General features: G+C 34.0%; 1 protein-coding gene across 8 annotated transcripts in view; it reads left to right on the top strand.

The window, feature by feature from the left end:
* Dmd (dystrophin) overlaps nucleotides 1-27,962 on the top strand; it is a 2,313,977-nt gene that overhangs the window by 924,909 nt on the left and 1,361,106 nt on the right. For all 8 annotated transcript variants that reach the window (XM_075957213.1, XM_075957212.1, XM_075957218.1 and 5 more), the window contains exons 18-20: nucleotides 3,149-3,272; nucleotides 16,255-16,342; nucleotides 23,557-23,798. In XM_075957213.1, the coding sequence (XP_075813328.1) occupies nucleotides 3,149-3,272; nucleotides 16,255-16,342; nucleotides 23,557-23,798 (454 nt within the window). The remainder of the gene's footprint in view (nucleotides 1-3,148; nucleotides 3,273-16,254; nucleotides 16,343-23,556; nucleotides 23,799-27,962) is intronic.

The raw sequence follows: 27,962 nt of genomic DNA, 5'->3' as shown, positions 1-27,962 counted from the left end.
GAGAAAGAAATCAGAGAAACATCACCCTTCACAATAGCCACAAATAGCATAAAATATCTCAGAGTAACTCTAACCAAACAAGTGTATGAAAAGAACTTTAATTCTTTGAAGAAATGACGGAGGAGGGTCATACTTTCATTGGTTAATAAAGAAACTGCTTGGCCTGATAGGTCAGAACATAGGTGGGTGGAGTAGACAGAACAGAATTCTGGGAGAAAGAAAGCTGAGTCAAGCAGACATGATGAAGCTCCAGCCCAAGATGAACTTAGGCTAGAAACCTTCCCGGTAAGCTACCATCCAGTCATGCTACACAGATTATTAGAAATGGGTTAAGCAAGTTATGAGAGTTAGCCAAGAAGAGAGTAGATATAATGGGTCAGGCAGTGTTTAAAAGAATACAGTTTGTGTGTTGTTATTTCGGGGCATAAGCTAGGCAGGCGGCAGGGAGCTGGGCGGCAGGAACGCAGCCCACTGCTCCATCGCTACAAAGAAAGAAATTGTGGAAGACACCAAAAAGTGGAAAGATCTCCCATGCTCTTGGGTAGGTAGAATTAACATAGTAAAAATGGCAATGTTACCAAAAGCAATCTATAGATTCAATGCAATTTACATCTAAATCCCAGCAAAATTCTGCACAGACCTCAAAAGAACAATATTCAACTTCATATGGAAAAGCAAAAACCCAGGTTTTGGTTACAAAAGAATCCTGTACAATAAAGGAACTTCTGGAAGCTAAAGTACTAAAAACAGCCTGATATTGGCGTAAGAACAGACAGGAGGACCAATGGAACAGAATCGAAGACCTGGATATTAATCCAGACACCTCATACACCTGATTTTTGACAAAGAAGCAAAAAATATCAAATGGAAAAAGAAAGTATCTTTAACAAGTGGTTCTGCCATAACTGGATATCAACAAGTAGAAGAATGAAAATAAACCCATATCTATCACCATGTACAAAACTCTAGTACAAATGGTTCAAAGACCTCAACATAAAGCCAGCCACACTCAACCTCATATAGGAGAAAGCAGGAAATATACTCGAATGCATTGGCAGAGGAGACCACTTCCTCAATATAACCCCAGCAGCACAGACATTGAGAGAAACAGTTGATAAATGCAACCTCCTGAAACTTAAAAGCTTCTGTAAAGCAAATGACATGGCCAACAAGACAAAACAGCAGGCTACAGAATGGGACAAGAACTTCACATCAGACAAAGGTCTGATCTCCAAAATACACAAAGAATTCAAGAAATTGGTCATCAAAAGAAAAAAAATCCAATAAAAAATGGAGTACAGATTTAAATAGAGAAATCTCAACACACGAATCTAAAATGGCTGAAAGATACTTAAGGAAATGCTGAACATCCTTAGTCATCAGAGAAATGCAAATCAAAACAACTCTGAGATTCCATCTTATACCTGTAAGAATGGCCAAGATCAAGAACACTGATGACAACTTATGCTGGAGAGGTTGTGGGGTAAAGGGAACACTCCTGCATTGCTGGTAGGAGTACAAGCCGGTACAGTCCCTTTTCTTGATGTCAGTGTGGCAATTTCTCAGAAAATTAGGAAACAACCTTCCTCAAGACCCAGTAATACCACTTTTGGGTATATACCCAAAGGATACTCAATTGTACCACAAATACATGTGCTCAACTATGTTCATAGCAGCATTGTTTGTCATAGCCAGAACCTGGAAACAACCTAAATGCCCCTCGACTAAAGAATGGATAAGGAAAATGTGGTCGATTTACACACAATTTATACAACAGAAAAAAATAAAGATATATTGAAATTTGCAGGAAAATGAATGGAGTTAGAAAATATCATTTTGCGTGAGGTAACCCAGACCCAGAAAGATAAATATCACATATGCTCACTCATAGGTGGTTTTTAAACATAAAGCAAAGAAAAGCAGCCTACAAATCACAATCCCAGAGAACCTAGACAACAATGAGGACCCCAAGAGAAACATACATAAATCTAATCTGTATGGGAAGAAAAAAAAGATAAGAACTCCTGAATAAATTGCGAGCATGGGGAACTTGGAAGATGGTTAAAAGGGAGCGGAGAGGCAGGAAGGGGAGCAGATAAAAATGTAGAGCTCAGTCAGGGTTCCCTGTCTTGTGAAAAGTCCAAGGTCCTCCCCGCTCCGTCCATGTCTAGGAAGGTGAACATCCAAACTGGCTAGGCTCCCACAAAGCCCGAACATGAAGTAGGATCAAAACCCAGTGCCATTGTCCTTGGCTTCTCATCAGCCCTCATTGTTCGCCATGTTCAGAGAGTCTGGTTTTATTCCATGCTTTTTCAGTAACAGTCCAGCTGGCCTTGGTGAGCTCCCAATAGATCAGCCCCACTGTCTCAGTGGGTGGGTGCACCCCTCGTGGTCCTGACTTCCTTGCTCATGTTCTCCCTCCTTCTGCTCCTCATTGGGACCTTGGGAGCTCAGTCCAGCTCGTTGGACTGGAAAGGGAGGGGGAGAGGACTGGGGGGAGGGGGAGGAGTGGGAGGGAAATGGGAGGCTAGGAGGAGGGGGAAACTTTTTTTTCCTTTTCTCAATAAAAAATAAAAAAATAAAAAAAAATCCTGCTGCAGAAAAAAATGTAGAGCTCAATAAAATTTTTTAAAAAGATGAAAAATTACAAACATTTGAAGACTTTTCTTGGGTTAAGCTTATTGATGTCCCATTTTCTGTAACAAGTTGCATGTAAAAGCCCAGAGATAAGTTTTGGATACCACTGATTTATGGAGAACATAAATATCAGAATTATTGTTCAATCAAGTCAACCAAGAGGGTAGTTTTTAAATTCATTGTGATATTTCTTTAAAAATAAGAGCTATTTGGAGAGGTAGTAATTTTTCAGGTATCAACACTTTCAAGTGAAGTCTAGTTAATAGTTTGTGGGAGATCCTTTACAGATAATTGCTGCAGTGGGTAAATAAAATAGACACTGTGATCATGACACTCTAGAATAAACTTGACTCCAAAGTTTGAGTCTATCTACGAAGGAAGATGTTGATACTATTAACAATAATTGTAGCATTAGGTTAGGAGGAATGTGGTAAATGTAAACAAATTCCTTTTTCCTTTCTATACAAAGAAATAATAAAATAATAATGAACCTTATTTTTTGCTCTTTTAGGTTGGATGTCGACATAACTGAACTTCACAGTTGGATTACTCGTTCAGAAGCTGTATTGCAGAGTCCTGAATTTGCAGTCTATCGAAAAGAAGGCAACATCTTAGAATTGAAAGAAAAAGTCAATGTATGTTCCACCTCATATCTTATATTTCTTCCTATTTTCTGCTGATCACAAATTCTTTTCTTTCAAATAACTGCATTATGGTCACTGTGGTTGAAACAATACAGAAAAATGATGTTTAGTATATAAAATATTTTACATTTCTAAAATTATCAAATTGGGAAAATCTTTTCAGATTCTGCTGTGTACTGGAAAGTTCTTCAGATTCTTTATCTTAGGCAGCATTTATCCGTCAGTAAAAACTTTAGATAATGTACTCATCTTGGTTTTACTTCATAGATTGTTCTAGAACTTAGAAATTTTAGATAATAGAATAGTGAATAATAGAATAAAGTACAGTAGCATAGGATGTTAGAAGACCCTGATTATGCATACCCAAAATATTATTTTATATTAACCAACATGTATCATGAATTATTGCATATTAATCAGGCCAAAATAAATATATTGCATCAGCTCACCTAAAAGATGTGCAATCACTTTCAGTACTTGTTTTTAGTAGCAGATAGTTAGCTACATTTATTCTCTTCTGAAATTATACAGTTTGATCTTCGCAACAAGTATTTTATTGACTCAGTAAGAGCTGTTCCATCTTCTTGGAAATTATCAGGGCTTTGTTCCTCAGGTTCAATATAATTACAAAGAATTCATTTTTGGTATGTAATTAACAGTGTTTTCTAAGACTTCCTATAAATCATGCTAAATAAAAAGAAACAGGCTCCAAATAATGAATTTGAAATAATTTTACTTACAGAATACCACTTGCAATTATATGCATTAGTATTTAAGTCATAATATATGAAATCTATTTAAATGATTGCAAATATAATACTGTCACATATCACATTATTAAAGACACAACTCAAAAAGATATGTTTTTTTAAGGATGCCCAATGAGCAAGGATAATTTTTATTACATTCTTAGAAGTTAGCATGTATTTATATTTGTAACTTAGCTATTTTGAATTTCTTTTTTGTAATAATATTTTTCTATTCATATGATTTTTTCTTTTCCTTTTTCTTTATTTTAAAAGGAAAACAGACTATCTTCTTTCATTTTAAATATGAATCCCAGCTCAAACTCCCTCTGCTTCTCCCCTCCCCTCCAGCTTCCCCCCTAACCCACCCCGATCCACCGCTCAGACAGGGCAACACACATTGCTTTGGGGAAGGTCTAAGGCCATCCCTCCTATATCTAGACTGAGCAAGATATCCATTCAAAGAGAATGAGTTCCAAAAATTGGGTAAAAGCAGTAGGGATAACTGGTGCCACTGCCAGTGGCTCCATAGTCTGCTCCAGCCATACAACTGTCACCCACATTCAGAGGGTCTAGTTTGGACCTATGCTGGTTCCTTCCCTGTCCAACTGGAGTTGATGAGCTCCCATCAGGTAAACTGTTTCAGTGGGTGTCCCCATCATGATCTTGACTTCTTTGTTCATATTCTCTCTCTCTCCTCCCATTCTTCAACTGAACTTTGGGAGTTTAGCCCAGTGCTCCTCTGCTGGTCTCTGTCTTTGTTTCCATCAGTTGTGGGATGAAAGTTCTATGGTGACATTTAAGACAGTCATCAATCTTACTACAGGACAAGGCCAGTTCAGGTACCCTCTCCACTGTTGCTTAGAAGCTTAGTTAGGGTCATCCTTTGTATTCATGGGGATTTCTCTAGTGCCAGATTTCTGGTTAACCTCATAATGGCTCCATCATTCAAAGTATCTCTTGTTCCTGATTTTAATGGCATCACTTTGAGTTTCTCTCTATTTAATTTGATGTTGGTTGTCAGCTTCCTGCATATTGCCCTATTACATTTAAATATGGTCCTTCTATCCTTGATCTCTCCAATACCTTTATTATGAAGGGGTTTTTGGTTTTATGAAATATGATTTCATTAGCATCATGATAGACTATGGTAAATCGTTTCACAAAATAAGAAGTATATTTTTACTATTTATGTTACAATTTTGGAAATAAATTAAAGGGTAATATATAAAGATAATGATTTAGTCAAATTGTCTTACTTCAAAATATATTTTAAGGTCTACTTTCTGATATGATTTTAAAATAATTCTTTTTATATATGACTTTTATTTATCCTTTGAAATTTTCCTAATTTTATAGAGTGCATTTTCTCAACCTCTCTCATGCCCTTACTCTATCACTCTCCTAATTTAATGTCTTCTTTTGATTGTTATAAATACACTCTGAAATCTAATTTGTGCAGCCAGTAAGGGCATGGTTTGGGACCATCCAATGGAACACCGGAAGTCTCCCAATAGCCAGGTTTCTAAAACAGAGTAATATCTCTCCCTCTTTCAGAAACTATGAATTGCTAATAGCTCTATTTCTAAGTATGGGGACTTGATAGCCCCTCATCTGCTCATACGGTAATTTTGAATTTCTTAATCTAACGAAAGTAACTACAGATGATATGAATTCATCTATGTGAAAGCCATGTTAGGTCAAGAAATCTACATTTCCAAGCCCTCTCTTCCTCAATCATCAACTCGTACATTCTTTCTGCTCAGGCTTAGGGAAGATCCCTGTGTCTTATGTCCAGGAAGGTTAATGCAGATGATTCAAAGCTGAGTACTCACAGTTCTTTAAAGCTGACACTTGGACCAAATAGGCATCTTTGCCATGACTGCTACTCAGTACAGAAAGAAGTCTCTGTGGCCAAAGTTGATGGCAATATAAATCTATTTACTAAAAAAATACAAATTTATAGGAGACTTTGGCAGCATGAACATTTAACATAACATCAAGAGTATGTTCTACCACAGAAACCATGATTTTCTAAGTTTTGAATAGGTTAACAGAATGAGGCATGAAATCCCTCCCTTGGAATTAGCCTCATATCCAATCAAAAAGCATTTGGCTTCTATTATAACCATCATTCCATGATTACACCAGTGAGGAAAACTTGCCAGTTGCTTGAAGTTATGGATTGGCAGCCTGCATAGAATCTTCTGGCTCTATATAATCTAGGCCACTATGTAAGCTAGTTAAATTTTCTATGTGCTATGAGTTTTCAGCAATAGGATTTTACCTTCTAGTTATTGTGAACACAGCTAAGATAAATGGCAATAGATTGTGTTGTTTAGATGCCCCCTGACCTCCCTGATCATAGACTCATAGGAGCTATGTGTACCTGAAACTAAGAATTTCAGGTAGTAACCATGTCTTTTGGGAACAGCTTTTGTTACCCATGAAAGGTGAAAGGTAATTTTTTTCAAATTTCATATATGTGTGCGTGTGTGTGTGGTACATACACACACACACACACACACACACACACACATATCCTGCTTTTTATGACTTACCAACTAGAGGATTTCGACAAGGCTTCTTCTTCATAAATCTTTAATTAACCCATCCTGTAGCCCCCAGTCTCCCCTATGACCTTGTTCATATCCAAACATAAACCTTTCAAATATCCTCCCTTTCTTTTCATATAACCTGTGATTACTTTTTCTAACTTAGGCTTGAAAATCATGAGTGTAAAAGTTCTGTGAGTAGAGAATTATCTAGAAAGATCATCCTCTAAGTTTCAGAGTTCAGATGATATATTTAACCACATATGTGTAAATCACCTTAATAATTTTATGAGTTAATTGATTTCTTATTTATTTTGATTTGTACAGTTATCTGTGTATAATCTTATGTCTGTCTTTTAAAATAACTTGATCAAGCATGAAAATGGAGTCCCACCCACAATTTCAGGAATATAGATTCAAAATTTCCTCTTATCATTTACCACTTAAAAACAAATGTCAATAAAATCAATATGATAGACTGAAAGTACTAACAATGTACAATATCCTTTAAGTCATTTTCTGATGCCTCCTGGGTCTCCTTTATGAAGTTTAAATTTCATCTTCAGAAATAACCACATCATTCTTAATTGCTTGCTAAAATAGGGCATGAAATGATATGCCTAGATATTTCCTTCAAGCTAAATATAATGTATATGTATTAAAGATCCTTGAGAGAGCTGATGATGGATATTCAGCTCAGGTGTACATTAATTTTCTTAATTTCTTCACTTGTCAGTTTATGTAAGTTATTTTGTACTCGGGAGAGGCCCTTATCATCAAAGTGCTAGATATTATTAATTCACTTATAGATTGATAAGTGAATTACCATTTCGAATGATAAAACTTCACCAGTTTTTTTTTCTTCTTTTTCCTGAATTTCTCCATTTATTTACAACTAAGAGGTTATTATTATTATTATTATTGTTATTATTATTAGTTTTTCAAGACAGGGTTTCTCTTGTAGCTTTGGTGCCTGTCCTGGAACTTGCTCTGTAGAACAGGCTGGTCTTGAACTCACAGAGATCTGCCTGTCCCCGCCTCCTGAGTGATGGGATTAAAGGCATGTGCCACCACACAATTTTTATTGGTTCTTTGGGAATTTCACATCGTGCACCCTTATCCCACTCATTTCTCAGTTCTTCCAAATCTTCCCTCATTCTTATATTTTACTAATTTCCCTCTTCCCTTAGCTTATTACTATATATTATACATTTTAACATTTTTTCACTTGTTTCAATTCAATATTTGAAAATTAATTTCTCATACTTCATTTTTTATTTTTTTGTTCTAGAAGTTTCTATATTCATTCTCATTAAAATAGCATTTAAGAGGCTAAATAGTTAGCCCAGTGTTTAAGAACACCACTTGCTCTTGTAGAGGAACTGTTACAGTTTCCAAGATTCACACAATCATTCAAAACTATCTGCACTTCTAATTCTGTGGGACTTGATACCTTCTGATTTCCATGGAAACCTGGCATGCAGTGGGTTCACAAACATACACCCGCACAAAACACATAAGATAAAATAAATCCTAAATAACATCTAAGCTGTAAGTATTCTCAGATATATATCTTTGTCTCATAACTTTTTCCTACAAGTCCAGAGCAATAAATCTAACTTGGTAGGTTTAATCTGATTGTATAGTGTGTCCAATCAATGGGATGATATGTAGTGTTCCTCATTAGGGATACTTTGTTATTTTGTGTATACTCTTAGGACTTAATTTAAAATATAAACAAGGTATTAAACACATTTTTGCAGAATCTTTTCTTGGAAACTTTAAATATACCTGATTACCTCCTTAATCTACCTTTACACATTCTCTTTCAGAAAATTCTCTTTCTGAAACTAAACAGAAAATTAGGCTATCTAGATGTTTGTTTCTGGTCTCTTAATAGATATTTAAACTGTAGAATTTCTATAACCCTGTATGACAGTGAGAAATATACTAAACAATGATCTTTGCATTAATTTGCGAAAGGTGACAATCTGTAGCTGGTCCATCATGTTATTAATATTACATTACTTTTGAATTTTTCATGTCACCTCTGTTAAACCAGACTTGCTATGATTTAAATGTGATCCTGATATGTTTCCATTATAGAAATTTGGAAAACAAAAGCAGCAGGAGTTTGCTTTTCAGTTAGGCCTTTGATTTCTTAGATGATACTATGCTAGGACTTCCTGCTAGTCTATGATTTTTTTTTGCATCAGCATTGCATGGTTTCTAAAAATTCCAACATTAGAGAAGGACACTGAATCTAATCACTTTTTAGTGCAGGTACCTACAAGCTACCCTAAGCAATCAGGCACCTCTCAACTTAGCAAATCTAGCCAAGTATTTTTAGAAAAAAAAAATCATAGATTTAGACATTCCACTTTCTTCATGACATTTTAAAAAGAAAACCAAATAGTCATTACTCTTAGTGCCTTATGCCATCAATTAAAACAAAAATCAATCAATCAATTAATTAATTATTCAATATCTATCTTTAGTTCCAATTTAATAATAAGCACCTTAAAAACTGCTTTCAGATGCTCATTTTGCATGTTACTTGCAATGTCTCTTTTGAAAAACAAAAAGCATTCTAACATAGTGTGCTGATCTATTCCAATGAAAAAATTTGACAAGGTCAGCATTTCCCAGGTATTGTCATCATCCCTAGCAGGACATGTTCCCATTTTAAGTGTCCAAATGATTTAGGGCCATTTTCATATAAATTTAATTGTTGGTATATCGAAGTTAGGATGTGGAACTTACTTCTGTGTTTGTTTGATCTATGCTGGTTTGTTTATTGTATTTACTTTGGTTTAATTAAGCTAAGAAAGAACTTGGTACTTAACCCAATAAATACTTATCTATACAGAGAAATTATTTTTAAAGCCACACAGGTGACTTAAATAGAAGCTCTTTTACAGATATGAAGGATGCTACAACTTCTGAATAAACATGTGAGTGGATAAATTAGTTCTTTGTCAAAGTACAAAACTTTATTATGGAATGCTAAGTGAATAGAAAATTAATTGCTTCTAAAGATAAGATAGGGCCATGGGGAATCTTGAACTTACTTTTATTTTATTACAGAAAATGCATTGAAAGGAGAAAGCTTTTAAGACATGCCCGTAAAGAAGGAGAAATAAATGTCATGAGTTTTAAGTCGCTTATTTATCCATAAACTTCGTTTTATGTGTAATTTTTATATTTTATTCTTACAATATATTCTTAATTTCATAATATGAAATTGCCTTTTATTTTGCATACTTAGTTATAAATTTTAGAATTTATAATTTCCCTGTGATTTCTTAAGACCTTTTTTGAGACTATATTTTATTTTACATTGTTGATGGAATAACTTTACTGTGCCTCTTGGATTCCTACATTTTTGACATGAAATGATATCCATTTTAGTAAATGATTTAGAATCTATTTTAAATGGAGGACAATATTAAACAAAACATTTGCTATTCTGTGTGTGAAATCATTCAAAGCTACATTATAATATAAAAGTAATTTTAATTTGAATAATTATATATAAGTACACACACAAATCAAAAATATAAAAAAGTAGCATACAAAAAAGCAGAACTTATTTTCCAGAGAAAAACATTTAGAGAAACTTAATAATGAGGGTGGATATGTTTTCATAAAAAGTAGGACCCAAAACATGTACTTATCACATCAGGGCTTAATAGAAGAAAGTAAAAAAAAAAATGTGAAAATTCTGAAAAAAATATTCTGCATGATAGCTTTTATTATAGAATAAATATGTGTCAAGTTGTTGTACAGAGATGGGTATTATCTTTTGCAAGTAAACAGATGACGCTACATGGAAACATATAGTTTATATTTCAGCAGGAAAGATATGCATTTGTAAAATAAATGCTACTGGTCATACATATCATAAAGAAAAGTAAAAAAGAGATGAGGAATAATTACTCATTGTGTGTATGTCTGTATATATATATATGTGTGTGTGTGTGTGTGTGTGTATGTATTTTCCTTTGTGTTTGTGTATGTATGTGTGTGTCCATGTGTGAGCATAAAAGAACATTCAGTGCATAGTTCTGAAGTTAGAAGTTTGAACATGACTGTTGGCAAAATAATCAAGAGCTTTTTAGTGCCAGGAAACAAATTCTAAAAGTTTAAAGGGGTTGTTATTAGGCAGGAATAGAGCATTTACTGAGCTACAGTGTTGAGCTTCATCCTTGATTGACTGGCTATTCCAACTACCTTGAAAACGTATGTGTGTTTGTGTGTGTATATACATATATGTATAAATGTTATGTGTATATATGATATATGGTATATATGTATTTTGCAGCACTGAAGAAGGAACCCAGGCTTTGCATATGCCAGATGAGCATTTACTACTGAACTGCATCCCTAGTCTTTAATATTAAATTTCAAAACATGTATCTCTCTTAGAAATATTGTACTTTGGATATTTAGTAATAATGAAAATAGTAAGTCTCAGAACTTGGGAGATATAGGCCGGTAGATCTCTGTGAGTTTGAGGTCAGTCTGGTCTGCAAGAGCTAGTTCCAGGACAGGCTCCAAAGCTACAAAGAAACCCTGTCTTGAAAAAGCAAAATAAAAGTGGGAGGTTATAGCAATAATCTTTTATCTGGATGTGCTTTGATATCAAAGTCAAACAGATGAGAGAGAGAGAGAGAGAGAGAGAGAGAGAGAGAGAGAGAGAGAGAGAGAGAGGGGCAGACAGACAGACAGACAGATAGACAGACAGTGTAATTGTGTCAAAAGGGATTATGTTTATTGTTGGGGATTAAACCCAGGGACTAACTCCTACTAAACAAACATTCTTACAGTGAGTTATTCTGATACTAATCTACACACCTATGAACACCTGATTTTTGACAAGGAAGCCAAAATTGCACAATGGAAAAATGAAAGCATCTTCAACAAGCGGTACTGGAATGACTGTGTGTCAACATCTATTTATATATATTTAAATATATACATCTATTTATATATATTTATATATATTTATCCCCATGCACAAAACTCAAAGCCAAATGGTTCAAAGACCTCAACAAATCCAGTTATACTGAACCTGACAGAAGAGAAAGTGGGAAGTAGCCTGGAACACATTGGCATAGCAAACAACTTCTGATATATAACTCCAGTCATAGCATAGACACTGAAAGCAACAATCAATAAATGGGACCTCCTGAAGCTAGAAGCTTCTGTAAGACAAAGGATATTGTCAATAAGGCAAAATGGCAGCCTACAGAATGGGAAAAGATCTTAACCAACCCCACAACTGACAGAGGGATTATCTTTAATATATATAAAGAACTCAAGAATCTAGACACCGAAATACCAAATGATCCAATTAAAAATGAGGTACAGATCTAAACATAGAATTCTTAACAGAAAAAACTCAAATGGTCAAAAGACATTTAAGAAATTGCTCAGCATCCTTAGCCAACAGGGAAATGCAAATCAAAACAACTCTGAGATACCATCTTATACCAATCAGAATGGCTAAAATCAAAAACACTGATGACAGCTTATGCTGAATAGGATGTGAAGTAAAAAGAACACTCTTCCATTGCTGGTGGGAGTGCAAACTTGTACAGTTACTTTGGAAATCAGAATGTCAGTTTCTCAGAAAATTGGGGTTCAATCTACCTCAAGACTCAGCAATACCACTCTTGGGCATATATCCAAAGGATATACCATCATACCACAGGAATATTTGCTCAACTATATTCATATCAACATTACTTGTAAGAGCCAGAACCTGGAAACAACCATGATGCCCCTCATCCAAAGATTGAATAAAGAAAATATGTTACATTTACACAATAGAGTACTTACTACTCAGTGACATAAAACAATGACATGTTGAAATTTGCAGGCAAAATGATGGAAATAGAAAAAAATTATCTGAATGATGCAATCCTGTCCCAGAAAGACAAACATAGCATGTGATCTTTCGTAAGTGGATATTAGATATAAAGCCAAGGAAAGCCAAGCTACAATCCACATTCCAGATGAAGCTAGATTAAAAAGGTGACTGTAAGAGGGACCCACATGGAGGACACCAGGAAGGATTCTCTAGACTAATTGGGAGCAGGGTAAAAGGTAGGGATGGGGGTTTGGAACATTAGGAATCAAGAATACTGAGCTAGGGGAGGTACAGAAGGGGAGAATAATGAAAAAGTTATCTTTTTGTGGGAAATAACTTTTTATTTTAAATATATCAAAAGCTTTATATTAAGGAAACCCTTCTCCCTCCCCATTCTCAAAGCATTTGCAGTGACAGCTTGGGTTCCTAACTAGCCAGTCACTCATGCCCTTCTGACATGCAGGCTCATGTCCTTTCATCTTTATTTAGATGACAGAAAGTCAGTAAAAATTACGAGCTAATGCGTTGAGCTTACTTTACAGTTCATGTCTACAAAAGAATGCATTGGCACGGGTTAATAATTTACAATAAACTTATTAATACCCTTGTATTAAAACCATCTACTTACATGTTGATGTAAATTCAGTGTTTTGTGTTAATTTTCGTTACTGACAGAATCCTCGTGGAGACAGAGGTTATTTTACATAACTAGTAATAAAAATAGAAGTGCCATTTCACAAGAGATTAGACTCTAATTTAAAAAAATACAGTCTCTGGGTTTACTCTGTTGAGTTCTTTGGTTACATACCGGAAGCATCTTCTCCATTTCCTCTGCAGCAGACGTATCCCAGCAGGCTCCCTCAGGCCTTTGTTTAACCTAGTTACGGTCAGTGGGATTTTGTATGCTGTTCTATGCCATTTTGTAGCTACTGATCCTACCGTTTCCCAAAGCTTCCATCAAGCATGTGACTGCACTGAAAATACATCGTGAGATCTTTTCACTTCCTTTGGTAAACTCCCATCGCCAACACAGCCACCCAGCCAGCCATGGAGTTCGAGTGAGGAACTCTCCCTGTAGACCAGGCTGGCCTCGAACTCTAGAGATCTGCCTGCCTCTGCATCTCGAGTGCTGGGATTAAAGGCATGTGGCACCATGAGATGGTGCATGGTGAGATGTAAATTCTTTAGTCTCACCCCAGACTCAGGAAGCCTGGGACGGGATCAGCTCTGAGCTCAGACTCTTCAGATGGCTCTGATGTGTATTCATACGAAGAGCCGTTGGCTTCTGTCATCTGTGGTGGTCTTGGAACCCATGAAGGCCTGGAGACTGGGTGGTGAGCACCTCATGTGCCATGTCTAGCCTGACCTCAGCATCTCGACAGCGACTTGTAAGGTGTTACCTCCAGTTGACTCCAGTGTATTAGCCCAGAAGTAAGCACACCATGTTTTTCTATATGAATTCTTCCTTAAGGTGTCAAAGTGATGGCGGCCATACATGTATTCTGAGGCACCATGGAAGTGTCTATTTTTGTATGGAACAAGAAATCCTGGCTCATGTCTTTGGTGGTGGTGGTTTTACAGTTGAAAAGGAGGTGGCATAGTGGGGGTGTGGCTTAGTGACAGGGCACTATCTGGCAGGTGTGAGGTCCTTGGTTCAATCTCCGGTGTTGTACATATTTCATTCTTTTGGCTTTTTGGGGGCCACTACCCAGTTCCCAAATAAAACATACAAATAGGCTTATTTTTACTTATGAATGCCTCGCCTTAGGTTGACTTGTTTCTAGCCAGCTTTTTTTAATTTATCCCATCTGCCTTTTGCCTCTGGGCTTTTAACTTTCTCTTCTGTAAATTTTTCACTCGAAAAAGTTATCTTGATAGAGGGAGCCATTATGAGTTTAGAGAAAAACTTGGTGTTAGAGAAATTCTCAGGAATTCACAAGGATGACCTAAGCTAAGTCTCCTAGCAAAAGTGGAGTGGTTGTCTGAAAGGGCCTTTCCCACTATTCAGATTAGTGGCTACCATAATTGTCATCATAGAGCCTACATCCAATAACTGTTGGAAGCAGATGCAGTGACCCACAGCCAAGCCCTGGGCTGAGCTTCTGGAGTTCAGCTGAAGAGAGGGAGGAGGGATCATATGAACAAGGGGGATTACAAGCATGATAGGGAAAACCACAGAGACAGCTGACCCCAACTAGTGGGAGCTCCCAGACTATGAATTGATGGCTAGGGGGGCCTGCATGGGACTGAGTTAGGTCCTCTGACTGTATGTGACATTTATGTAGCTTGATCTTTTGTGGTGGGTAGGCAGTGGCACCAGGTCCTATCCAAGGTGCATAAACTGGCTTTTTGGAGCCCAAACCCTATCATGGCTTACCTTGCTCAGCCTTGATACAAGAGGGAGGGGTTTGGTCTTTCGTCAAGTTGTTATACCAGATATTATTGACTCCCTAAGGAAGTCTCCCTCTGGGGAATAAATGGGGAAAAGAAAGAGGGGACTTGAGGGGATAGGAGAAGACAAGGGAGGGGAAACTGTGGTTGTTAAAGTGAAAAGTAAATTTTTTAAATAAATTCAAGGCTAATAAATCCCTTGTTATTCTTGATAGTTTACATTATATAATTAATCAGAATGTGTCCATTATTTCCTTCTGAATATACTAAGAATCCATTATGAATAATATTTCCTTTTTAGTGAAGAATATACTGAATTATTATGAGTCATGGGCCAATAAGCTGCTATGCACAGGACATTTCTCACATCAGATTTGAACATTTGAGGACAGGTGAACACTAGAACTTTGCCTTTGATCTTGAACTTGTGGGGATGCTAGTATCATGGTTTTATTTTCTTGCATTTCTCAGGTCAGTTGACAAGTCAGAACCTTTCGTGTTTGTCCAATTCTCTCTTTATGAAGCTGAATTTAAAGGCATCCTTGAGCTTTTCCTGTTAATTGGAATGGGATTCTGGGAACACAGAATCACAAAACAATACAATTTATTTGTTGGGAAATTTTCAAGTGAAAGCAAAGATATTAAAACGTGTCTTTTCATGTTCAGGGCTTTGCACTTCTTTGTTGTCTTTTGCCGCATAATATAAAGTTCATATTTTTCTCTTAGGCTATTGGTACTTCAAGTAATGCCAAGGCATCTACTTGACAGGATTTTAGTTTTCTTTTCATAAATATTAATAATACATTGTATAGTGAACTATTTGATTTGAAAAATATGATTGAGAATTTAGAATTTATGCATGTGTCTCTGTATAGGTATGAGTGTACTACTCAGCATGTATGTCAGCCAGAGAAAGGCTTTGCAGGAAGTAACTTGTGGATTCTACCACCTAGGTCCCAATGAATCGAACTCAGGCTATTAGGATGGCAGGGATCTGTGTCACCTGCTGAGTCATCTTGCTGTCTCAACTAACATACTTTTCAAACAGCAGTGCTTAGCTTTAATTCCTTGTGGTTCAGGTTTTCATCTCTACATAGCTATTAGTAAAAAAGCTAATTGATAAATGCTGGTTAGGGTAATTGGTAGGATTTTATATTTATTGTTCAAAGGTTAATTATGGTTAACAAATAGTGAACAAATATCTCAGAAAGTTATTTGAATATGAACCCTGATTGTCTTGGGAATGGAAGGATTTAAATATTGCTGATAAAAATAGCTTTAAGATTTACACAAAGAGCTGATAAAATGAAGTATCATAAGGCTTGAAAAATCGGGTTTCGGTTATAATTACTGTGTAGACTCAAAATGCTTCTACTGAAATGCTCACCTTTGCTATCATGCTGCAGGCCATAGCACGAGAGAAAGCCGAGAAGTTCAGAAAGCTGCAAGATGCCAGCAGATCAGCTCAGGCCCTGGTGGAACAGATGGTGACTGGTAATTACATGAACTTGATTTAAATAATCTTCTTAGGGATTTGATAAACACATAGTTTCGTATTTATCAGCTGAATTATATCAGACAAGCCCTTCTTGGATACAAATTTACATTAAAGGAAGTTCGTATTTTTGTTATTATTTTTCTTTCATGCTAAGCAAATTATTGGGGGAAATTCAATTTGAGTCAATTGGTCGAAAATGAGTTATAGTAGAATATTTAATAAGTCTATTAGGGAGAGTTTAATTTTCAGAAAACACTGATAATATTTATTAAAAATAAGTTTAAGAAGACAGAGCTTTACTGAAATAATTATTTGTGGAAGCAACTGAAAAAATATCAAGTAAATTATATTTTTTTTAAAAAATAATTTTATAAATTACCTAAAATTTGTTGAAAGGATTAAGTATAACACTACTAATATTCTCATGTTTTCTAGAGTACCTTGTCTTATAAAAATGTTTGTCTTTGGAATTAAAGCTTACTTTCACCTTTCTCTTAAGTGAGGCAAAAGCACAAAGGTTGCATCATATTTTTATCCTATTTTTTTACTCTTTGCCGAGAGTACCTGAAAATCTATCTCTATAGAGTATTGTGAAGTCAAGTGAGGCAACTTTTTTTTCCAAATTCTGTTTTCTAGACTTGTACTTATGTATAAATTAAAGTAACTATACAAATCACAAATCAATGCAATTTCTGGACCAGATTATTTTTACTTTTGCAAGGGTGTATTATAAACAACAACAACAAAAAACAAGTTGTTGTATATGTCAGCATTTTGAGAAACTGCCTAAATTTTGTGTCATAACTTCTGTATATGAATTATTTTTAGTCTTAAGTGCCTTGTCGGCATTAATAAATTCAATTATCTTCATAGGAAATCAAGTCATTTTATTCTTTTAATGAGTCTTATAACTGTGTTAACTGAAAAATAAAAACAGGAAGACATGCCAGTTGAGAATTGAGAAAATCAATTATTATGTTTCTACATGTTGCTTGGTAATTTTAAATGATGGTTTGAATAGTATATTCAGTCAAATAAAATTACATGATCCAAAATAGTCTTATAATCATTCTATAATTTCCTAGGAACTACATTATTACCTTTCTATTTAAATATGGTGATGTAAAATCCATAATTTAAACTTTAAATTCTTTAATTTTTATAATAAAATGTCAAACAGACCTCAAATCATTTTATATACACATGTACTAAATTATTTAAAAGTCATTTAATATTCAGAAATGCATGGAAATATATTTCATTTTTATTAAGTGAAGCTAGACAGAGAGATGTAAAGGTAATGAAAAATACTAAAATCAATTATCTAAATACTTGCTAACATTGGAATTTCTAGAGGCATACAGAAAAATTAGGTCATATAGATGGTCCTTAATAAATACAAATTAAATGATTGAATTCCATTTAGCAGCACATTTGACAGCACTTGAGAAATAATATTGATTATTTTGCTTAGAAAATATTGCCTCTGAATGAAATTAGTACCTTGGGTAGACAGCAAAGATCAATGGACTTTTGGGAGTATGGTTTGAAATATTCTTCTTTGCTTTCATCAAATTTCAAGCTATACTTTTGCCTGCTAGTGAAGATAGGGATAGGGTTAACTTTACTAAGATTAAGCTCTAGCTAGGACCATTATGGCAATAAGCATTTATAGTGCCCATAGTTCTGGCAACCTATTAAGCAAAACTATTTCCATATTTACTATGCAATTGATGAAAACGTTTGGATGTATTTATTCTCTCTTGTCTTAAAAAAACAAATCATATAATAATTTTCTCAGTTTATGCAAATTATAAAATAAGTCAGAAATACAATAACAACCTGCATTCTTGTCCAACTGTAATTTAGAGAGAGTTATCTTTAAAACTTTTAGATGCTCATTACCAAAGAGCCATGAGGTATGGTTCATAAAACTGAAAATTAAATTAATCTTTGTGTAATCCAAGATTTTCAACAATTCTTTCAGTGACACTCTTAAGTCAAGATACATCTTCCTCATCTACTTGCCTTATTGACTTCTATAATAAATAACATAAGTCTTGTACCATATTATTTATAAGAAGGGAAATGAGAGCTGAACCATTATAATTCATTTAGGACCTCATGGAAATGGGTGTTAATTTTACTTGTAAATAGTGCTCTCAAGGTAAAGTCAAATCACTCTTAGAAATTTCTTTATGATTACACGAGCTCTATTGACCAGAATATAAGTGATATTCCATGATCAAAAATTAAAATAAGAGATAGCCAATAAAGATGATGTTCTCTATAAAATCAAGGTTCTGGAAATTTTCTTAGAATTTTGAAGTATTTTAAAGAAATTAATGGCCATTTTTAAAATATAAATTCTTATGTAAGTGCTAAAAGTTTATTTATGAAACAAAATGTTTACCCTAAAGGCTCTTTTACTAGAATTATACTTTGAAATATTTTCTGCATATTTTATTCTTCTCTCATGCAATATATTCTGACCACATATTCCTATGCCTTCACTTCCCCAGAACTCCCTATCTCCTGAGCCCTACCTAGGTATACCTCCTGTCTCCTCTCAAAGAAAAAAAGCAGGTCTCTAAGGAAAATCAACCAAACACAGCACATAATACAATAAGATCTATAATAATCCCTTATATCAAGGCTGGGTGAGGTAACCCCACAGGAAAAAAAAAGATCAAGCAAAAGAATTAGAGACACCCCACTGTCAAGACTTCCCCCAAACACAAATCCAGCAACTTTAAAATATTGTTTGAAGTAATATAAAAATTACCTTACTTTGTCAACACCAATTGATTAAATATCAATAAGGATTATCTTGACATGGTACTGGATAAAGGTATCTCTTCTTATTAGGAACTTTTGCTCAGAAACAAAGTTTTGTGAAGTATATCTTCAATATATTGATTTAGAACTATATGATTATTCTCAAAAGTGGTAGCTTGCTATAACCTTAGTGGGAATAATTTTACATTCAACCTAGGTGCCAAGTCTTTGTTTGTTTCCTTAGCTCTACTGAAGTAGATAGTATCTAAATTCTTTCATTGTTTTTCATGAAAACTATTTAGCATAAACTTCTTTAAGTAAGACTTCATTTTGTTATTTGTCAAAATAGAAATTGGGAGGAAATCATTTAATTTCGAAATAATTAAGCCTTTAACCTGATAACTTATTTTGCTTAATCAACATTGGATTCTTATAGTTTTACTTTGCAAAGTTCTTTAACTTTTTATTTAAGACAATTACTTCTGTTTATTAATGAAATTACAGAAATTTGAGAAAAGATTGAACCATAATTTCATGTCTCATACACATTTTTATTCCAGAACACTGCACAGTTTGCTTTAATCTATTTAGTGCTAGAAATAATTCTTGATTGTTTTTAAATATTATTCTCATATGTATATAAATACATACACACAAAATATAAAGACACAGACTGGTCCAGATATATTATTTTACCTTAAGAACACTTAAAATATCAAAAATCAAAGATTGTTGTGTCAAAACATTCATAAAAATACACATAGAAGTATAACCCATGTCCCAATTATTAAATTATGGGACGCTTCTTCCTAAATTTCCAGAGGAACTTAGTATAATGGTGTAATAGCATTATCAATATTCTCTACATTAAATGGCACTTCACTTTCAGTTTCGAGATGTAGTTTTCTTATATTAATTTACAGTCTGGAGACAATCACATTTAATAAACATATAACTAAAAGTAGTATATTATACCAAAAGAACATTTGAAAAATTTCATGCCTTGAGTATTAGATATTAGAGTATAGTATTTAAGGTGATACCTAATATGCCCAGAATAGAATTAAACTAAAAAAATCAATAGGGCTTAAACAATGTGTTATCCAAGTCACTAAAACATTTTTACATTTAGTTTTATAGCTTAAATATTTTATATGCATAAATTTATTTACATGTATACAGCACGTTTTCATGTGATGGTCAAGTTGGCAGGGATTGTAGTTTTTATGACTTGTTGATAAATTATCAAGTCACTTGTGATTGCTAGGCTGCCTCACTTCTGAAATAAGAGCTTCCTACAAAAGCACACATTTCCTCTTATTCCTACTTCAATTCTGGGCAATTTCATTTGTGTTTCCCTTCTTTCTGCATGACATTAAAGCTGATGCTCTGCATGGAGTTCATATTCTGTAAATTGACGGCTGCATTTCCGTGAATTTACTTTCCACTTTAAGAGGGAGAGCCCCTGTGCTTGTGTGCCTGTTTCTTTATTTGAAAGGAGACCATAAGAGCTACTGTTCTTGAGGGCAATTGCTGACAGAAACAAATATGCATAGAAATACATTTTATCCTACATTTATGGCATTAGAAACAGAAAATAGAAATGGCATATGTTAGAACATTTCGTATATTTTGCTCACTAGAAGTAGTAAGCAGTATACATTTTTAAAAGGTTTTATTTTTTTTCCCAAAAGCAGCACAATAGTGGCTTAAAAGAATGGTCACAGAACCCACCGGAACTTTGCGTCTGTATATATCATAAATACCAAAACATCTTTATGGCATGTTATGCTACTCTATTGGATGGTAAATGTGCTGGGAATGATCCTCAGTTTAAGCTTAACAAAATGGGAAGTTCTTAGGAAGTGCAAGATTCATTCAGCTATTTTCTACTTTAAAAAAAAAAAAAAACTGAAAACACCTTTTTTTCCCCACTATTTTATCCAGGCTTCATACTTGATGATGAATGCACTTGATAAAGAATACTTCACTTTAGGTGTCAATTTTGAAGTACTTGCATGGAAGGTGATGCATAATCACAATTATTCTAGCAGTCTGTTATGCACTGTACACATGTAATAAAATTAATGGATGCACTTCAAGTAATGATCCATTTCCTCTGGGTACAATATATTTATTCATAAACTATTTCAGTGGTTGTTTAGAATATGAGCTGTGAATGGATTATGATCCATTATCTCTGAGAATCTAATGTGCTTCTCCAAAATAGTTTCCCTAAGTATATTTAATAATGCGGGTGAGTCAGTGTTTGTATTCTTAAATAGCTAACAAAAAATTCAAAAACCAGATGCTCGGATGATTGATCCTTAAACTCTGCAAAATTTTACAATTATAGGTTGTCATAAAACTTCAATTTTTCAGTTGAGCAAAGGAAATCAATCCTATCAAGTACATACTCATAAAACAATATAGTAACAATTTTCATACTATTTCTCAGACATATATTAAGGTATCTTCTAGTATCACTCAAAAATGGAAAATGCATTAATACATTACATTCTATCATATGTCCAAGCATTTTCAAGCAAACAAGATGTTATGTGATTGTTCATATATTTTTTAATCCCCTATATTTTGCTCTGTGAGTGTCTGTCTTCATAAGATGCAAACTATTGATTTGATGTTGTATGTGTTCACACAGAGTCTTTCTAATATACACTGAGAATTATATCATAAAGTGCTAGTGACAGCATGTTTACCATTGGGCATGTTAATTTAGAAAAATGAGTTATAAAGAAGTTGAACAGCAAGAATAATCACTTATAAAATGTTTATAGACAAATTATCTAGAAGGATGTGCTTCTCTGTGCTCAACGCCTGTCTTTACCAGAAATTTCTGCTTTTAATTTTGAGTGTGATTGTTCTTAAGTACAATTTTAAATTATTATAAATAGATGACTGTGTGTTTTACAAAAGTCTAAACCAAAATTAACCTATTTGTCATTGATGAACCTTAAAACAAATTAAAATGTTTGTATATATCGTAGTTTATGTAAAATTAATTTGTAAAATTCCAATAATCAAGTTTTTAAAAATAATATATTTAATTCAGTAAAAGAACTCTGTCTCATCTATTTTCTAAATATGAGATGATGTTTCCTTATTTCCTGTATGTTCTTAACCATATCTTCTAATTAACACAACTTATTCTATTTGTTGTTAAAGATTCGTAAGATGTGGAGAAATTAACATGTGAGCTCAGCTCTCAGTAGATTGATCTTATTATTATACTCCTAGAATGAAAAGAAATATGACACCTGATTGATACCAGATGAGAGTACTTAACTGAGCACAGTTTACTTATGCTTGAGGAACAGCTAGTTTAAATTCAAATAAATCTAATTATATATGTGCATATATAGACCTTTTTCTCTATTATCACTTGTTATATATTGGTAGTTACAATATTTAATTAGATATAATCAAGTTATAAAGCTCATTATATAACTAAATACTGTAGATTTTACATTCTTATAGATTTGTAAAAATTTTACTTTTCATTTGCATCTTAATTCCTGTTGGAGAAGTGCTTAACATCTTAGCCCACTTGCTTCACATTATATTCCATGACCAACATAACTCATAAAACATATTCATTGTATTTTTGTAGATACCAAAGTATTTTGTTATTCCTTGCTGGTTTGCATTATCATTAAGCAAAATTAAGAAACATCAGTTATATTGAAAATTAATATGTTCTCCAGTTTCTACGAGGTTTTATAAAGTTGATCTTTGTCAGAAACAGAGACACGCTTCAATCTCTCTATTTTACCTACTCATCTAATCATTAGATATTTCATTATGATACATTTTCTCAAAGGGAGTAATTATGCAATTGAAATTTTAGATTCCAGAGAATCTTTGTAACAAATAAGCTTGTTATTACTAGTTATGTAGTGGCTACTCCCAAAACTATGTTGTTATAATTCTCAATCATATACTAATAATTGTAAATAGCATATCATATTACACCTTCGTGTCTTAATATGATCGATAGTCCCCTTAACTATTCAGGGGATTAGAATAAAATTTAGCCACAGGCAGCCATGACTTTCTTGTGTAGCCAGGTACAGGGAACCATGTACCTATTACTTTTTGTATCTCCTTCTTATTATTTCTGTTTAGAAATATGCTCGCAAAAAAAGAAAAAGATTTTTTTTGTCAGTGGTGTTGAGAAATGAATTTTTATGTTATCTTGGGTGATTTAAGACTTTGAAATTTCTAAGTTTGGGTTCATGTTTCAAATGAATAATCTTGCTTGGCAGAATAGTATGATTTTAACAAATAAAATGTGTCCTTGTGTCTTTTTCAGTAATTCAGTGAATTTGTTTGGAATAGAAACATGTTGCTTTTCAGATCACCTCGTTTAGACTGTGGCTTCATGGGATATATATTTTGGTTTTCTTTCTAGAGGGTGCTGATGCTGAAAGTATCAAACAAGCCTCAGAACAACTGAATAACCGGTGGAGAGAATTCTGCCAATTGCTGAGTGAGAGAATTAACTGGCTGGAGTATCAGAACAACATCATTACTTTTTATAATCAGCTACAGCATTTGGAGCAGATAACAACTACTGCCGAAAACTGGTTGAAAACCCAACCCACCATCCCAACAGAGCCAATCGCAATTAAAAGCCAGTTGAAAATTTGTAAGGTAGAACTTTCCTCTTTCCTTTGGAGCATGATCACTAGGCATTTCTTGGCAAATTGCAAGAGGGCCATAGCAAAAATGTTTAGTAATGAGATTTTCAACTCCCAGGGGTTTCTCCAAGAATCAAAACTACCAAAATATAAACAAAGACAATCAGTCTTAAGAAGTACTGTATTGATATTGTACTTCTGGCATTGATGTATGTAATTTATACATGGCTAATTATTTTTTTGTCAGTTTGCAGAGGGCTGAGACAAGATGTATAGAAAGCACATATCCTTAAAAAAATTTAAAAATTGGCCAGTACACTGGAACTCTTTTCAGACGGAAAACTGGGCACGTGATGAAAAAATTGTAAGCAATACAAATAGCTAGAAGCAGGTCAACAATAAAGCCCTATGGTGTAAAACAGGGTAAAAAAAAGACATCTATAATATTAAGGGCACATATAAGAATAGACATTTTGCATAGTATTTCTTCACAAAGAGGTATTTTACTAATGTTCTTGCTTTATAGATAAAACCGAAAAGAAAGACCAGATCAAGCCAAACTTGTCCCTCTTCGAAGACCGAAAGAATCAGTGTAGAAATTGTGACTACACAGGAGAGAGTCAGAACCCTCTAATAAAGGCTGCCTTAAGAGTGAGCCCAAGGCGCATAGAAATAGAGCGAGAAAAATAAACAAGCAATTTTATCATCCTCTCTGCCTGAAGAATCTGGACAGGGCTCCCCACTGACTAGACTTAATTAGGAGGCAATGACTAAGGAGGTGTGATCTGCACATTCGCCAGGGTCATGAGAAGAAAATGAGTACACAAGGTGGAACTGGCACTCAGGGTCCAAGTAAGAGATTAAAAGAGCTCATCTTCATTTGGTAGAAATTAAAAATTAGTAATAATAAATAGAACCTGGCCTTTTCCAATCCTTACTATAAGCTTCACACTATTCCTGGGAAATGAGAAGTCGATTAGAGGCTAAGTTAAAAGATAGCACGGACAAACCTTTACTAATAGACTAAGATGTATATTTAGTATGAAGAGAGATTAATTTGCATACTTTTCACAGGAATGGTATAAATGAAGGCTGACTGGATGTGGACAGCTGACAGTTTTGGTCTAGAAAGAAACACTGAACTCCAATGATATTAGGGAAATATAATGATGTTCAGAAACCAAAGAAAAAAAGCACTTGATATTTTTTGCTTCAGCTTCTGTAAATTTACTAGAAAGTACACAAAATCAAAATATAGTTTTGCATAACAAATTCAAATAAGAAAGACCTTTGCATTACCGGGCAAACACACATCCTGTAGTATTTATATGTTTAGATTTAATTTGCAATTAGATACTACAGTCCTCAGCTTATTTTCCACTTCTCTGAAGAATAGTTCATATGCAGTATGTTTCACAACAAAAGTATGGTGAATACAATCATGGTAGTATGGTCACTGGGAATGGAAAAGCCTGGGCCACTTTTCTTTATTAGAAGAAAGCATGGACATCATAGTGAGAACCTGTCTTAAACAGCCAATGTAGAATGATGATGTCATATGAACAGTATTCTTGAAATTCAAATGTAGAAGCAGACACCTACGAAATATACTTATATTGCCAGGCGGTGGTAGCACATGCCTTTAATCTTAGCACTTGGGAGGCAGAGGCAGGTGGATATCTGTGAGTTGGAGGGCATTCTGTTTTACAAGAGCTAGCACCAGGACAGACTCCAAAGCCACAGAGAAACCCTGTCTTGAAAAACAAAAACAAACAAACAAACAAAATAAAGAAATATACTTATATATACAATTAGATATTGATTAACTATAATGTGACCAAGAATGATAGTGTGTACATGTGCTAGCTTGTTGATAAAACAAGTAGCACAGACTAGGCCATTTAACCAATGTAAATGTTTGCTCACTGTTCTGGAGGATTGAAATTAACCTCTGTAAGGACTCTCTTAGTGTTTGTAGGTGGCTGTCTCCTTACTGGTAATGCCTATGTTCTTTACCAGTTCATGTACTTGGACAGAATGGAAGAGTGAGAGAGATATTTCCTTCATTTTGTAACGCAACCAGCCCTATGAGATCAGGACTCTACCTTGATAACTTAATTATTCTTTAGTGCCTCCTCAAATCTGCTTTTCCAAATAAAATTGCGTTGAATGTTAAGGCTTCAGCATATATATTTTGAGGTACCACAATTAAGTCCACAGCACTAAGTTCTAGGAAACAGAATGGAAGTTCGTTGAACTTCCTTGTTTTATCATATTTTTCCACCTATGTCGAGGACATAGTTGCTAGGCGAATGATTAAATAAAATAATGTAAAATTACCAAGGGAATAAATGATTTACACAATGTTGGAAAACATCTAACAATAAAACATGACATAGACAGAAACCAGCAGGCAGCTTCTTCAATGGAAAAGCGTTTGCACTGGGCATTTGGAATGACTTGATGCTAAATCAAAGAATAATACACTCAGAAACATGAATAAATAAAGACCATCCATGTAAAAGAAGGTCTATATTATATGAGTACTAATCATAGCGTGGTAGGTGAGTGGAATGTGAGTCAGACGTGTAAAGGCCAATCAGTGGCCTAAGAGTCACACAGCAATTGTAGTCTTAAACTCAGTCACAGATAGCAATCACAGACAGATTTCTAAAGTATTCTATTATTATGGAATTATTCAGAGGGAAAATATCTCTTTTCTGCACTCACTAATAAAGATCCCAATACTGTTTGCACTGTCTCATCCCATTCTCTCAACTCTTTGTCGTTCTGCTTGACCTTTTGGTTCCTAATGAATTTATTAATTGGTTTATGTAAAATATTTAGTGGTATAAGAATAATATCATTCCCAGATTAGCTAAGATTATATTAGTGGCCTGGTATTAGTGTTTGACAAATTTTTTATCTAATTTATTTTTTATTTCCTTTGGAGATTTTTAAGTATTAAAATACAAATTTAGTTCATGCTCCAATATATTGGAGGTGAGAGAGCCTTTTAAGATTTGGAAGAAATATGTTTACATTTCTTGAAGTGGGGGAAGGTTCTACTTGGTGCCACATTATTTAAATGTGCATATTAATATTTTTATCCTTCCTTCATATATTCCATGCCAACCATAGTTCTCCCATTCTCCTCTCCCCCTTGTAAATGTATAAATTTTAGTGGGGAAACACATTCAGAAAATATGATTTACTCTGGGGACTACGAACGCTAAGTTCCCCGATGTAAACAATAGCTACTGGTTAACAAGTTTTTGAAGTTGAATAGTTCATTTAAAAAGAGATGGCATATCTTCAGTCTTCAATTTCTAAAGCAACTAAGTTGTCAGTAACAATGAGTCCTACTGTTAGTCACATAGCCACATTCTTTTCAAACTTAACTTTATATCTTCAGAACTTAGAAGAAAAAAGTATTGTCTATTTATTTTCTTGTTCTTATGAAATATTAACTCAATCAATACTCATAGGATTCTCCAAATAAGCATACATGCATCCTAAGTCAAGAATTTATTTTGTCATTTTAGTATGATTTCCAGTAAGCTCAGATTTAAATTTAGTTCCTAATTGCTATAATTTTTTTTAAAATTTCCTCTCCATTTAATTGGCTCATGATCCCATTTTTAATTTTAATGATCATGTTTTTGCATATTAAGTACTAAACAAACCCAAGTACTTTTTTGAAAGGTAGCTTAGATATGAATTATAAGTAAGCAACCATGGTGATAATGCACGAGAAAAGAGAATTTCAGAGTTATTTCTTGTGGTACAAGTTATATATATATGAAACATAAACTAATTGCCACGTCACTTTAAATGAGACCAAGGAATTTACATAGAAAACAATATGGCTGAAAAAATACAATTTAAATTCCAAATTCACGTGTCATATATAACTTTGAATATCCATTACTTAATCATGGAAAAATAGAGAGTCAATTTTGCCCACCTAGGGACTTTTAGCATTAAACATGTGAATTAAAAAAAGTATTATTCACTGAATGATCTTACAATTTAAAACAATGACAGTTTTGGAATGAAAAGCATTAAAGATAAACATCTTTATTTTATTTAATTTAGTGAGATTTAAATTTGTGTTCATTTATAAAACATTGTAAACATGCACATTTGTGTGATTTATGGTTCTAAATAATGATAG

This window comes from Microtus pennsylvanicus, chromosome X, assembly GCF_037038515.1.
Source record: "Microtus pennsylvanicus isolate mMicPen1 chromosome X, mMicPen1.hap1, whole genome shotgun sequence".
Taxonomy (NCBI): Eukaryota; Metazoa; Chordata; class Mammalia; order Rodentia; family Cricetidae; genus Microtus; species Microtus pennsylvanicus.
This window is presented reverse-complemented; position numbering and strand designations above follow the sequence as displayed.